At 39.3% G+C, this 14803-nt stretch overlaps 1 protein-coding gene across 1 annotated transcript; it reads left to right on the top strand.

The window, feature by feature from the left end:
- The first annotated feature begins 1697 nt into the window (after positions 1–1697).
- gprin3b (GPRIN family member 3b) lies at positions 1698–7783 on the top strand. The gene is made up of 2 exons (XM_053502690.1): positions 1698–1768; positions 5425–7783. The coding sequence occupies exon 2, from the start codon at positions 5480–5482 to the stop codon at positions 7637–7639; it is 2160 nt and encodes a 719-aa protein (XP_053358665.1). The 5' UTR covers positions 1698–1768; positions 5425–5479; the 3' UTR covers positions 7640–7783.
- Positions 7784–14803: the final 7020 nt, after the last annotated feature.

The raw sequence follows: 14803 nt of genomic DNA, 5'->3' as shown, positions 1-14803 counted from the left end.
GTATATTAAATATGTACTCGGATTATCAAACCATAAACACACACACACACACACACACACACACACAAAATAAATACACTTACAATCTATATGCCTTCATACAGAATTAAATACATTTAATACATATTTAATACAACAGATATACAAAACAAACTATCTAAATAAATAAAAGATTTAGGTTTTGTCTGTATATTAGAAAAAGTAGTATCAGCTAAAATATGCACATTCTTGCAGGTAAACAACATCCTTGAAGAATTTCGGTTAGGTTTCAGGCCCCATCATAGTACAGAAACTGCACAAGTTAAGATTGCAAAGATTTGTTTTTAGCTTCAGACCAAGGCTGCATCTCAATACTAGTCTTACTTGATCTTAGTGCTGCATTCGACACTATAGATCATAATATTCTCATAGATCGCCTACAAAATCACATAGGTATTCAGGGACAGGCATTAAAATAGTTTAAATCATACCTGTCTGATCGATACATTTTGTAGATCTAAATGGAGAACTGTCTGGTGTAATGCCAGTGAAATATGGGGTCCCACAAGGGTCAGTTTTAGGACCTCTCAGGCTGTTCTCAATATACATGCTTCCCCTGGGTAACATCATTAGAAGACATGGGATTAGTTTCCATTGTTATGCTGGTGATACCCAATTATATATCTCAACAAAATCTGAAGTTGTCTAGATTAACTGAGTGTGTCCAGGACATAAAAGATTGGATGACCAATAACTTTCTTTCAGATCGACTTATGTTTAAATCTTATTATAAATCTGAGCACTTCAGGGTTAGGGGGCCTCGCTCAAGGGCCCAACTCAGTGGTTTTGTGTTTTGAACCTGGGACCTTCCAAACTGTAGTCCACTGAGCTACACCTGACATATTAATAAGAAAAGATAAAGTGAATATTTTTACTGGGATCAGTTCATATTTTCACTTTAGGGCTGAATTAACAGCACTAAGGCTAACTAACAACTAAAACAAAACTTTATTTACATTTAGGCCGACGCCCTTATCCAGAGCGACATTTATCTCATTATCCGTGTGAGCAGTTGAGGGTTAAGGGCCTCGCTCAAGGGCCCAAGAGGAACAACTTGGTGGTTGTGGGATTTGAACCTGAGACCTTCCAAACTGTAGTTCCATTTTTCTTATTTATTCACTCTCCGATTACCGAACAGGGAGTGTATTTGTCTGACCACCAAAGAAGGACAACTTAGTGTAAACAAGGCGTAAGATACTCAACCTTACAGAATGGGATTTCTTTGTATTAATAAGTTAGACAGAGAGTTCTGCTGTACAGAGAGACACACAGACATGTACGTGGGCTTCAACCTCAAATAATAATAATAATAATAATAATAATAATAATAATAATAATAATAATATCACTGATTACATTAAGGATCAGCAGATTATTATTGGCTTTAACCTTTCACCTACTGTACTCTTTTCCCCGATAATTAACGCTGGTTAATTGATATAACGCGGCTCACATTTAAATTAAGGGCGTTTGCAGCTGCAGTGCCGCCATAAGCGGATCCGACCAATCAGAAAGCCGCGTCGGGCCTTTAATTAGCATATTCTCCGCTCCGGGGGGCGTGGCTTCGCGGCAGCGCTGCCGTGCGGCTGAAATCCTCCCATTGATATTCAGCCCGGTGTCCTATATATGAGAGGAGCAGAAGAGAGAGAGAGAGAGAGAGAGAGAGAAAACCCAGAGCGCAGTGTGCAGACCTGAGCATGATGTGAGACTCAGACAAAGACTACAGCAGGTAGGAATGTTTCTCTTTCTTTCTTTCTTTCTTTCTTTCTTTTTTTTTTTTTCCTGCTACATGAACATGTCTTCATCTGGATCATCCTAATAATTAATTTAATGACAAGGTCATCCTTACATCTCTCTCTCTCTCTCTCTGTTCACTGACCATCTGATAGATTGTAGATGGATTAGAAACACAGTCGCAGTGAATGTGCTGTTTAAACAGGAGGAGCAGGACACGTCCATCCTAGTTTGTCTCCTTCTTATCCACTACATCTGCACTGACAGGTGATGCTCTGATCTTTGAATGCATCTCAACTCATCTGATCTAATTAACCAGTTCATTTTCAACTTCAGTGCCTCGATGTGACCTGCATACATGAAGCCAATTTTAACCAGCCTTAATTTAGTCCCTGCTTTCTTTGCTCTGTCTCGGCTTGTTAGATCAAAGAGCTCGATAAGAACTCTTATCATATTATTGTTATGATGATGATGATGATGTCATTATTAATTAATACGAATGAGTTTTTTTTTGGTAATTACTTTACATTGCCTTGGATTGATCTGGCTATCTATTTATCTATCTATTTATCTATCTATCTATCTATTAATAGATAGATAGATTTTTTTTTCGCTTTGCACATCATCTTTTTCTCATTAGATATTTCACAAACCTAAAGTATGAAACCAAAACTTTTTCTTTTTTTGCAATTTATTATATTTCACACAACCTTTTTTTCTTTCAGAGATGACTCCGTGTTTGTTTGTCTTGTAACATCCTCAAATTGTCTTCAAGAATCTTCATTATAACATTTAAAAAAAGACAAAAATTTGTCTCAAGTTTTTATTTTTTATTTTTTCCAAGCATGGAATGCATTGTTTAAATCAAATCAAACCTCACCTTACGTTATTTCCTTACCTCGGCCATATTTCGAATGGCCATTTATCATGATGTAAAACTGAGTTAGAACAAAATAATGCAAGCGCTTTTATTCTTCATGCACATTATTTTGGTCATCATTTTCCCAAGAGAACATAACAGCTATTACCCAGCTTACAATTTATTTCAGCATTTCTGCCAGAGGGGTAAAAAACGCATCAGTCATTATAAACTTGGTGCAGTGATGTTTATTATTTACATGCAGTCTGTATTCTTGGCCAAGACACCAGGCAACCTGCCAAAGTTTCGGATATTACTGAATAGGAAGCTCTCTAATGGGAAGAATTTAATAACTACATGGACAAAGGTGTAGCGTAGTGTGTCTCTAGTGAGATCCGATGTTTGGATGTGGTGGAATAGATGACAAAAACTGTTAATTGGCTTGTTTTATAGTCCCGTGGATGTATTTGTGTGATAAATGAAGAATTATTAATCTGTCAGGTCTCCAGAGTTTTGGTTTGTCCAAGCCTGATTGTGAAATCACAAAGGAGTATCCCGCTGCTAAACAATTCCACTAAGAATGAAAAACACGATTTTAATTACAACCTGAATTCCGGAAAAGTTGGATCAATATTAATAAAATAAAAACTAAAAGGCTTTCAAATCACATGATGTAATATTTTATTCACAATAGAACATGAAGAAAATAACAAATATTTAAATGGGGGTGATTTCACACTTTTATCCACTTAATGAGTTTATAAATTTGATGCCTGCTGCAGGTCTCTAAAAAGTTGGGGTGGGGGCAACAAAGGGCTGAAAAAGCAAGACATTTTTTAAAGATTCAGCTAGAAAAGGGATGTCTTATAGAGACAGGGTGTCTCAAAAGTAAAGATGGGCAGAGACTCTCCAATCTCTATGTGTAAGGGACAAGGATTAAGACCTTTGTTGGACACCCGTTATCTTCGGGCCCTCAGACGGCACTGAATAACTCATCGAAATGATCGTGTTATTGACATTACTAAATGGGCCCAGGAATACTTCCAGAAATCACAGTTGGTAAACACAATCCGCCGTGCCATCTGCAGATGCCAACCAAAGCTCTATCATGCAAAAAGGAAGCCATATGTGAACATGGTCCAGAAGCACTATTGTGTCCTGAGGTCCAAGGCTCACTTTAACTGGACGGTTTCATCGCGGAAAAATGTTTTATAGGCAGACGAGTCCAAATTTGACATCTTTGTTGGAAATCAATGTCCTCCAGGCTAAAGAGGAGGGAGACCTTCCAGCATGTTATTAGCGTTTAGTTCTAAAGGCAGCATCTCTGATGGTATGGGCGTGCATAAGTGCATACGATATGGGCAGCTTGCATGTTTTGGAAGGCACAAAGAATACTGAAAGGTACATAAAGGTTTTAGACGATGTCTCTTTTGGGGAAGGCCTTGTGTATTTCAGCAGGACAATGCAAAACCACATAATGCATCTATTACAACAGCATGGCTTCGTAGTAGAAGAGTCCGGGTGCTGAATCGGCCTGCAGTCCAGATTTTTCACCAATAAAGAAACATTTGGTGCATCGTTAAATGAAAAATACATGAAACGTGACCACAAACCCTTCAGCAGCTGGAAACCGGAAAACCTATATCAGACAAAAACAGGACCAAATTCCAACACCAGAACTCCAGAAACCTTTTTGAAAAGAAAAGAAGATGCTACACCAGGGTAAATACAGCCCCGTCCCAACTGTGTAAATCATTAGAAATGTGCAATTTTACATTATTCATTTGTGGTTCATAATTTTACAATGAATACTTTCTGGAGGTGACCAATTACAGTAGAAAAATTTACATATTGTGATTCTTAAGTAATGCACTCACATTAGTGTGGCATGCGGTTGGAATAAATTATTTTGCTTAGAACTGTAACAAAACCTAAAAAAAAAATAATAATGAATAGGGATATTTATAAAATCCAGATACTAACAGAATTACATAATTAGCAATGCAAATTAAATCAGGACCTAGGTAATGTGGTAATATTGTATCGTCTGGTCCCTGGTGAACTGGCCCAATTTATGTAGTTGTCCGTTATCTTTTTGTCTTGTGAGGACCTTGGTGAGTGTTTATGTCGTCTCCAGTTGTTATGTCTATCAGTGCTGTTAGAGGGGCTCTAAATAAAAACTGTAGAGAATTTATTTCTTCGTTTTTAGTCCTCAGATTGCCCACCGTCTTGATCTATTGCAATCTGGAATTTGGTCCATGACCGGTGTAGGAGTGTCTGTATGTAGATAAACATTTAGATATTTATTAAATCAATAAATTATTTTATAAACTTCAAATTGGAAAACTGAGCCTGTCCAATAGGGATGTCTGAAAAGCATAAGGTAGTGACTCAAAAATGTAGAAACAGTAGTTACCTGATGGAGCTGTTTGATGTAACCTCAAATTCATCCAGATTTTTGAAGATGCTACATCACTGCAAATCTTTCATGATTTTCTTTTTCTTTGTGCTTTTCCATGAAAATGTTTACACTGTTAGAAAATCTCCCTTTGGGGGAAGCCATGAAAGAGTTTTCTGGATCAGAGAAGGTTCTAAGTAAAACAAGAAGACCTTTAACTATTTAAAAAGGCCTTTTTTTTGCTAAATGAGTTTATCTATACATACAAGCAAAAATATGAATCTGGGTATAGAGATCATACTGCGTATGTCTGAAGCATCTGGTGTTTTGTTACGTAAATATATTAGTTTAGTAAAATATGTCTAAACTTTGTGTCTAAATTCTGTTCTTTCAGGAAAGTCACTTGATTTTGGAATAACGACAAAGAAAGCAATAAAACTGGATTTAGAATGGGAACTGTCCCTAACCCTAAAAGGACTGTTACTGTTCAAATGGTACCACGACTATCTGGTACGGATACTTTGGGCAACAAGGACACAACCACACTCTCTCTTCAAGACTCAGGTTTAAACCTGACCATGGATTGCTCATCTACGCAAAATACACAACCAGATCTGGATAATATGCAACATAAATCTGCAAGTAAAGGGAAACTACTTGAAGGGACATCCAACTCTCCTTCTTCTAATATTAAGGATCATAGAAAACCTGATGTCCAGGAACCTCAGGCAAACAACAAGAAGGAAAACAGCAATGTGAATTTAAAGCCGTTACCAACCATTTCTGCAAAAGGCAATGATATGTGTTTAAATATTCCATCATGTGTAGAAAAACCGCCTCAAGATGACAAGGGGAGAAATTGCAGTCAGGCTAAACGAGAAGTCGAGCAAAGCAAGGAAAACTTACCAAGTAGACCGTTGTCATCTGAGGAACTCACAGCACAAAGTCAAAAGCTGTGTGATCCAAAGCTCATAGACTTACCTCCCAACAACAGGAACTCAAACAAGGACACTTGCCATGTACATGAACTTACAGAAACGAGCTGCGCCATTAGTTCAGCTGTAGCTTTAAACACCAGCATGGATGAGACAAATCATTCCCATTCAGAATCAGCTTGGACATTGCAAGAAGGGAATTTACCCCAAGGTCTTACAGCAGAGATTTCCAAATCAGCCCCCAAGCCAGCAGAGACCCCTCAAGCAGCAAACAGCAACGTGAAACCTGAGGCAGATCATACTATACTACAAGCAAACAAAAAACAGTCTACACCTCTTCTCAAAGAAACGGAGTCCTGCCCCCAATCTGAATATGGTGCAAATAATGCCAAACCTCATCACACTGTCACAATAAACAGCATTTCTCAACACTCTCCAGACCTCACCATTCATACTGACGTGACTGATGAGGCAGTTCAAACACAAGGATCTGTTTTGGAGGAAACTAAGATGAAGCACTGTAAGTTGTACCGCGAGGCAGCCACCATGACAACAGCGGCAGACTGTGGGACCTCACCTTGTAAACAGCACCAGGATGTAGGGGTTCAGGCTGTGGCTTTGGTCTGCACTCGAGCTGTTGAAACAAGTCCCAGCCTATTTCCGTACGTGCCCAAGCGGGTGTCTGTTTGTCTTCAAATGGAAGAAATGGAAAGCCTTGCAATGGTATATCATAAGGACAATGCTGATGCACCGATTATAATGGAAACGTCTGGTAGTTCATGTGGCCCTTCAATCACTACTTTGTCAGACAGACTTCCTCAATCTGGACGCGTTTCGCCACACACAGATGGTGTTTTACAAAACGAGACCAGGCTTGGAGCCAAGCCCAAGGAGAATGGGCCACCAATGTACAACGCTCCAAAAGCATACTCGCCTCTTCAACCAGTTTATCAAATTAGCATCGAGACATGCAATCAAAATAAACTGTCACCTGAAGCTATCGACAAAACCTCCATCGTTCCAAATTCTGTGAAACAGGACACCAAGGGGAAAGGCTTTGGTGAGATATCGACCACGACTGATCAGGTCTGTCGAGCTCTATCGGTAACAAGTCCTCAGTCAGAACAAACTGCCAAACCTCCTGCCAATAAATCCCCTATTTCACAGTCAAAGCCCTCGCCACATGGGGTCGGTCCTTGCAAAGCAGCTAAAGAGACCAACGCAGATGCTTCTGCCCCACTATTAAGCTCCACTTCACAGGATAGATTAAAGAACAAGCAGTTGGAGAAAAAATCCGTAAACAAGACTGCAAAGCAGGATTCCAAATCGAAGCCAGTGAAGGATAAGAAGCAAGATGAAAAGGCTGCTAAGTCAATGAAGAAAAGTGTTCACGATGTGGTGTGGGATGATCAGGGCATGACTTGGGAGGTGTACGGCGCTTCGTTGGATCCAGAGTCGCTCGGTTTCGCTATCCAGAGTCACCTCCAGTGCAAAATTAAAGAGCATGAGAAGAAGATCATAGCTCAGACGGCACTCAGGAAATCCTTGTCGTCTGACTCGCCATTGGGCAGAAAGAACAAGCGAAGGCAGGCTAATGTCTTCAGGTCCATGCTCCAAAATGTCCGACGGCCCAACTGCTGTGTACGCCCACCTCCCTCGGCGGTGCTGGAGTGAGAACTGCTGAGTAATCATGGTCTGATGATTGCTGGTGCAAAAAATCCTTCCTGAGATTGTTCTAGTGCGAAGCATGACAGGACTGTTCCCAGGTCATGATGCAGAATGTGCAGCGTTAAAACAAATGGTGAGTGTGTAAGCGAAGGCAGTATTATTAAAGGAAGTATTTTTAGAAATAAAAAGATACACACATATATATTCAGAGAGCAAAGTTATACCAGTATGTAGAGTGCAATGGCAATAATGATAACCTATTTAATAAAATAATAAAGAGTTAATAAGACGTATTTAGCTGTATGCATGTATATTGGTTCAGATGGCTGTCTATTAACCTCCCATTGTGGGACTTGCAGTTTTACATTGCACTGAATATCAGATTAAAGCTTACTATTGTTACTTTTTTTTTTTTTTTTATAAATAACTGTGCAGTTGAATTTAACAAATCTTATTGTACTTATTGAGTTTGGTAAATAATTGTTTTGCATTATTTGAGGGTTGACCTCTTTTATTTATGATATTTATATTCACGAGTTTGTTTAATCATTAGGCTTTGCGAATCTAAATGATGATGATGATGATGATGATTAAAAAAAAAAGAAAAAAGAAAAATATCTGGTGTTATATGTATAGTAAAATGCTGTGTGCCATAGATCCCACATTCAGATGCAATGTTACCCTGATTTTATATTAAAATCATCAAGAGAATACCATTACCTCTTAGTTTGCTCTGTTCCTTTTTTACTTGGGTGTAAATGTTTAGCAGTTGTTTTGGATATCGTCTGCAGTTACAGGTCACGTTCCTGGCTGTGTGTACAGTATTTATTACACTGGAAGGCATTACCGTCCGTTTGCTCAGACATGTGACTGCATGATTACTGCCTGATGCATTGTATGACTTTTCTTCTTTCATTTGTTGCTTTGCCATAACCGTAACCATTTACCGATGTGACTGATGGTGGCATTTCAGCCGCAGATGGAAGCCATATCACCATGAATCATATCACAAATCTATTTTTGGAGGTCTTGACCTCTACACAGTGAGCGATATTGAGTTTGGCAGAAGGGCTTTTCCTCCTTCACTCCTCTTCCCTTTTTCCTTCTCCATCTCTCTCTGTCTGTATCTTTCTTTAACGTTCCGCCCGTGCCACCACTCCTGCAGCTTCATTCTCTTTCATTTCAACACATCTCGTCTCTTAATTAGCTCCTGTTTCAATATTTAATGTCCTCCACGTCGCTGGCACAGTATCGTTGCAACGATTTAAAGACTCTGATTAGATCTTCACCATAGGCCCTGTTTTAACTCTGGAGGAGATTAATACTGGCGACGAAGCTTGCCAACCACTGAGCTCTTTGCGAAATTCCAGCTGGCTTTTGTGATCTTCCTTTCCCGTGATGGAAGGTTTGAAACTGGGATCGCACAGAATGATTCAGGAGAGACCGCCTGTCGAGATCTTAAAAGAAAGAGACAATAAAAAAAAAAGATAGCTGATCCGTCTAATAAGGGTGTTTAAGGATGGCTGAAGTGAGGACATGTACGTACTAAAGAAGCACCATGAGGTCAATTCCAGTAATATGATTTGACGAGATGATACCTAATAACCATTATTTTTCATGGTTCGGTCGCTCTGAGCGATCTGGTGCAGTGGTGCAGTATTCGATGATAGGTTGGAGGACGTTTATGCGCAAACCCCCGGGAGGCTGTTTGATATTAGATATGTTGGTGTGAAAAATGTACATGATAACCTTAACTCAAGGTGACAATTTCTGGCACATCAAGGTGGCTGCTAATGGGGTTTTATTTCCAAAGAGGATGAAGTTAAATGCTGTATGAACACTGCAGTGGCAGTGCTGGTATTAGATTATCTGAAAATGGACCTATTGTGCAGAATTTATCGTTTTTAGAAATTCAGATGGGTCTCTGAGGTACTTGTGGAAACAAAAAAAAAGTGAGGGCAAAATTCCCTGCTTTTTGTTCTTTTTCTACTGTCGGGGGCTAAAACAATCCAATTAGATACCCCTTAACCATCGCCCCACCATTCCTCCGTCCAACACCCCCCCACCCCACCATCATATGTGACATCATATGAGAAGGGAAATCCCCAGGCAGGGAGTTCTTTTTTGGGGGGCATGGCTCAACAGTAGCTCATTTCAATGAAATTATCTGTACAGAAGAAAAATAAAACAGAGAGAGATTAAGGTATTTAAAAAATAATGCATTTCCTGCCGGGTATTTCAGCTGGGGCGATTTTAACTGATTCAAGAAATTGCGAAGTATTGGACCTTTAATTAAAACAACTGCCTTTTCATGTTGCATATTTGTAAATAGGTAGCATTCTGGGTCTTTCCATTTTGTAGAATGTACCATATGGTCTAATGACATCATGTCATTGTAACGTTGCTCCATAACGTTACTGAGTCTAGACCTGAGTAACTGATCAACCCCAGATCATAACACTGTCTCCAGAGGCTTGTAAAGTGGACACTATGCATGATGGGAGCATGGCTTCATGCGTTTTCCCTCTCACCCTGACACGCCCATCACTCTGGAATAGGATCAGTCTGGACTCGTCAAGTCACATGACCTTTCTCCATCACTCCAAAGGCTTTTTTTCTAATGAGTCTCACAGCTGTTTAGTCCCAATCCTGTGAGTTCTCATCACACTCTGTGTATGGAAATGATTTTACTTTCACTATTCAACGTTTCTCTTGTTGATTGTTTACAAATCAATTCCGTCCATATTTCTTTGGCGAAGTTGACGGTTCAGCACTCTCCTTCTAGATTAACACTAATAACGTGTTGAAGGGTTCTGAACCCAGTTCCAGTCATTTCAAATCTCCTTAGTTCTTTTCATTGCCTGACGTAGCTCTATAATTTTACTTAATTAGTATACTTTTTTTTTGGCTGACTCTGTATATACTGTAGGCTATATTTCCTGGCACTCTTAACATTTCAACAATATACTGTAGATCTTTCCACCATATAACTAGAGTATTTCTTTGGAACGGCTCTACAGAGAGTAAAGAAGCAGGAAGAGTCTGGATGGGATGATGCACACTACAGAGTTAATACAATGTGAGACGCTGCCCAGACTCATCACTCAGTGTCCACCGTGCTTTTAGATATGGCAGAATCGAATGCTCTGAAATACTCATTCCTTATTGATTGTTTTCTTTAAAAAAAAGAGAGAGAGAGAGACTGAAATTCAGAAGCAGAAATAGGAACGTCTATAGAGAGATTGGGGTCATTATTCTTTCAGTGTGATATATTTCAACTAATCTACTTAGTTGTTTGGGAGAAGGAGTATTACTTCACGGGACGGCACTGCAGAGAATTACAGTATATGCTGATGTAAGGATCGGCTCTAATTCTTAAGCTCGTTCTGCTCGTTCTGTCAAATCTATTTTTTTCAAGCTTTAATTTCTTCCATTTTCACACACACACACTGAAAACTGCATTATTTTTTCTCCTCAATTTGGTCTCGTTTTTATGCACAGTTGTTTCAGGGACACGACAAAGTCTAAAACTTGTTTTATTTCGTTTTTTTTGCATGAGTATTATTTTATCCTGAACATACTGTCATATACACTACAGTCGCAGTTTCAAAGTTTACGAAACTGAAGCTTTCCTGCTTTCAGTCCTAGCCAACTAAATCCCTGGCCTAAATTGCCTAAAGTCGGGCAGGTTGCTCTGAAAGAAATCTTTCACAGAGATTCGACTTCTAAGGAAAATCTTTCATCAGTATTAGAGTTTGAATTGCAGATGGTGTCCATATGGATGCAATTATTTACACACCCATTTCCGTTTCTGTAGAATAGTTATATGCATATGTTAATGTTATAAAATTCCGATGTGTGCAGCGATCTCACTGGCTCTACCTGTACTGTAACATCCACTGTGTTTTATTTAATGAGACACAAAGTTGTTGTTTTTTTTATGTCAAAAAAGCCATTTTAAGACTGCACTATATACGGTTAGTTTGCTTGACATTCAAAATGACCTGGATTACTAAAGACCTTTCGGCGCTGACAGAAATGAGCTACTGTACTGTACTGAGCCTTTCCTTGTTGCAGTTTAAATCTTTCGTACGTATCTTTCAACTGATGAAATTATTAAAGGTACATAATTGGATGATAATTGCAATAACGATATAAAGCTACAGGAAATGCATCTGTCTTTCAAGGTAACAATAATGTATTTAATTTATACATTAGATTCTAATGTAACCAAAGTTGTGTGCTTGATTTTACCACATTTTTAGTACTTTCTATTTATTTGTTTGTTTCTTTATTTTGCTTGTTTAGCAAAAAAGCCCCACACTTATCTGGTGAACGTTTCTCATACTCACCATATAATTTACTATTATTTTTTTTTCTCTCATGTCTCTTTAGGGGCGCCATAAGTTTTGGACATACAGTAGGAAAAATGTTTGAAAATCTTAGTTTGAAAGTTTTATCTCCAAGCCCAGGAACATGCAATTTAACGCCCACTGCTTCTTAATTATCAGATTCACATTTAAAAGTTTTATTTAAAATTATAAAATTATTACATTGTCCAGGAAAAAAGGGCAATGCACAAAGAATTTGAAAACAATAACATAGATAAATAGATTCTCTATTAAAAAACAACAACACATAACTAATATTATTTCCTTCATTAAAAATGTCAGGATCAAGAAATCTGCCTGCTTTGTGGAATTGATTGATGTCCCCCAACAAATATTACGAGAGTTCAATTAACTGCTTGATTTGCACTGTAATGTTCTGCGCAGTGTATTATTATGTAACTCTAACGGATCCTGCATTCATCTTTATTAAACACAACATGGGTATACTGTATGCCAAGCTTATCCCAGAAACTAAGAAGATTTACAAAGAAATTTATCCCAGGGCATCACACACAAACACACACTCATTCAGAACCTAGGTGCTATTTGGAGTCACCAATAACCCTTCAAGAAGTTTAAGAACATTTGATCGGACATGTTTTTCCGGTGTATCCTGTGGCTGCTTGATCAGATTACGGTCTGGGTCATTTGGAGGATGGGTCAGCAGTCTACGGCTCTTTGCCTACGGTGTGCTGTGGTGCACTGGGTTTTCTGGTGCTTTTCTATCTTGGCCCTCATTGAGTTTTTTAGCTGTTTGTGATAAATGTTTTTTTCCGTGGGATCGGACCGGTAGCCGGTCTATTGGCCTTTGGTCGCATCAAGGCATGGCATATACTGTATATATATCAATCCATCCAGGAATCTCTGAAGTCCAACTAGGGCCGTGGGGGCCAATGGTGACCGTCGTATTTATTCCCATTTTTGGTCCACACTCACACGCTCGTTCACACACTACGGGCAATCTGAGAACGCCATTTAGCCTAATCTTGTTTTTGGATTGTGGGACCTTCCAAGCATGGAGAGAACATGCAAACTCCACTCACACAGACCCCAAGATGGGAATCGAACCCGGACCCTGGAGGTGCGAGATGACAGTGCCGCCATATTCATCGCATTTCCACTCCTGCTGGATGGTGTTATGATTTCCTTTCTAATTAGTAAATAATAATTAGAAAGTACTTTCTTAGTTATGTATGTATTTATTGTTTGTAATTGCAGTTGTTAGAAAAGTAATTGTTCCTAAGGATTGTCTAGGATTAGTAATACTATTCCAATGAATCTTATATTAGCTGTACGATGATGGAATGTGTGTGTGTGTGTGTTTGTGTGTGAGAGAGAATTACTCCTACTTTTACCCAGCCTGTTATCTGTTATTACTACGCCTTCTGTCTAGAACGTCATTTCGTTTCTCGTCTCTTAAGAACTGCCCTGCGGTATCCACCCACACGTAGACTAACGGAGCACATGCAGGGTAAAAACACTCTGCAGCACAAGGTCACCTTTCTCCAGCTTCATTAGAGCCTGCTTTATTACCGCTGACAGATGCATTCATAAATCACTGGTCCCGCAGTGGTGAGAACTGCAAGACAAAACTAATCCATTCTCCTGCTCTTTCTTCTCCGTTCTTCTTATAACCTGCTAATTATCTATATGCGGTCGGACGCACTTCTGCTCGCGTTCTCTCTGAATGATATCACTTGACCTACAATTCTTCAACGAGGATTGCCTCCTTCATGAGCTACTGAGCACTTGCGGTTTAGGACTGTACTGTACATTGTATTGCGTTATATTGCATTGCCGAGTCCTGATTGCACCACAAGCTCCAAATAACCTACACCTATATGGTTATAGGTTCCTCACTGAGCTGGTGGGTTTAACGTACAGTATGCAGGTGAAGGATAAATGGCTCACTTTATAATAAGATTGAAAGGAATTTTCTTTAGTGTGGCAGTAAAAGAGATTGAGTCAGAAATGAGCCATCTAATTTTGGCACCATCTTTGGGTTTCTGTTAATATCTCATTCCTAAATCACAGCTTAAAAAACAGCTGTCATACAGTATATAACGCTGTTAATAAATCCCTGTACACTCAGTGTACACCATGTGTGCGGTGGTCTTTCAAGACCGATCAGATGTGGCTGTGGCCGAAACATCCCTCATGAGACACAAAACTGGCCAAGGTAGGTTTTATTCCCGCCTGCAGCATGCACTGACATTTTTCTGAAAGCCATAAAAACTCAGCCTGGCCAAACAAAGTTTCAGAAGGGTAAATTATTGGCCTGCATCAAACAAAGAAAACATTTTAATGACTGGAATTGGGTTTTTGGAATTGTCCGAGGCATTATTAAATCCTGGAAGGATAGTGCTGAACCATCAACTCTGCAGATGAAATGTGCCCAAAGAAAAGGAGATCACTAAAATGCTTGGCAATACATTTTTATTAATGAAAGTGAGAGCGTTTCCACATGCACAGTGTGATGAGAACTTACAAGATTGGGACTAAACCACTGTGTGTCCATAAGAAAACCACTGTTAGTAAAAACTTCAGTTTGAGAGCAAGGGAACATAAGGATTAGACTTTGGCGGATTGGAAAAAAGGTCATGTGGTCCAGATTGAGCCTATTCCAGAGTGATGGGCGTGTCAGGGTACGAAGGGAAGGACATGAAGCGATCATGCATACAAGCCGCTGGAGACAGTGTTGTGATCTGGGGTTGCTTCAGTTGCTGAGGTCTAGTCCCAGCAGCGTTATGGGGCAATAAAATGAAGTCAGCTGACGACT

Source organism: Clarias gariepinus, chromosome 8, assembly GCF_024256425.1.
Source record: "Clarias gariepinus isolate MV-2021 ecotype Netherlands chromosome 8, CGAR_prim_01v2, whole genome shotgun sequence".
Classification (NCBI taxonomy): Eukaryota; Metazoa; Chordata; class Actinopteri; order Siluriformes; family Clariidae; genus Clarias; species Clarias gariepinus.
Note: the sequence above shows the minus strand (reverse complement) of the source record. Positions and strands in the feature narration are given on the sequence as shown.

Bases quoted from the DNA above. Each gene is read 5' to 3' on its own strand.
- gprin3b (XM_053502690.1), top strand. From the start codon at position 5,480: ATGGGAACTGTCCCTAACCCTAAAAGGACTGTTACTGTTCAAATGGTA.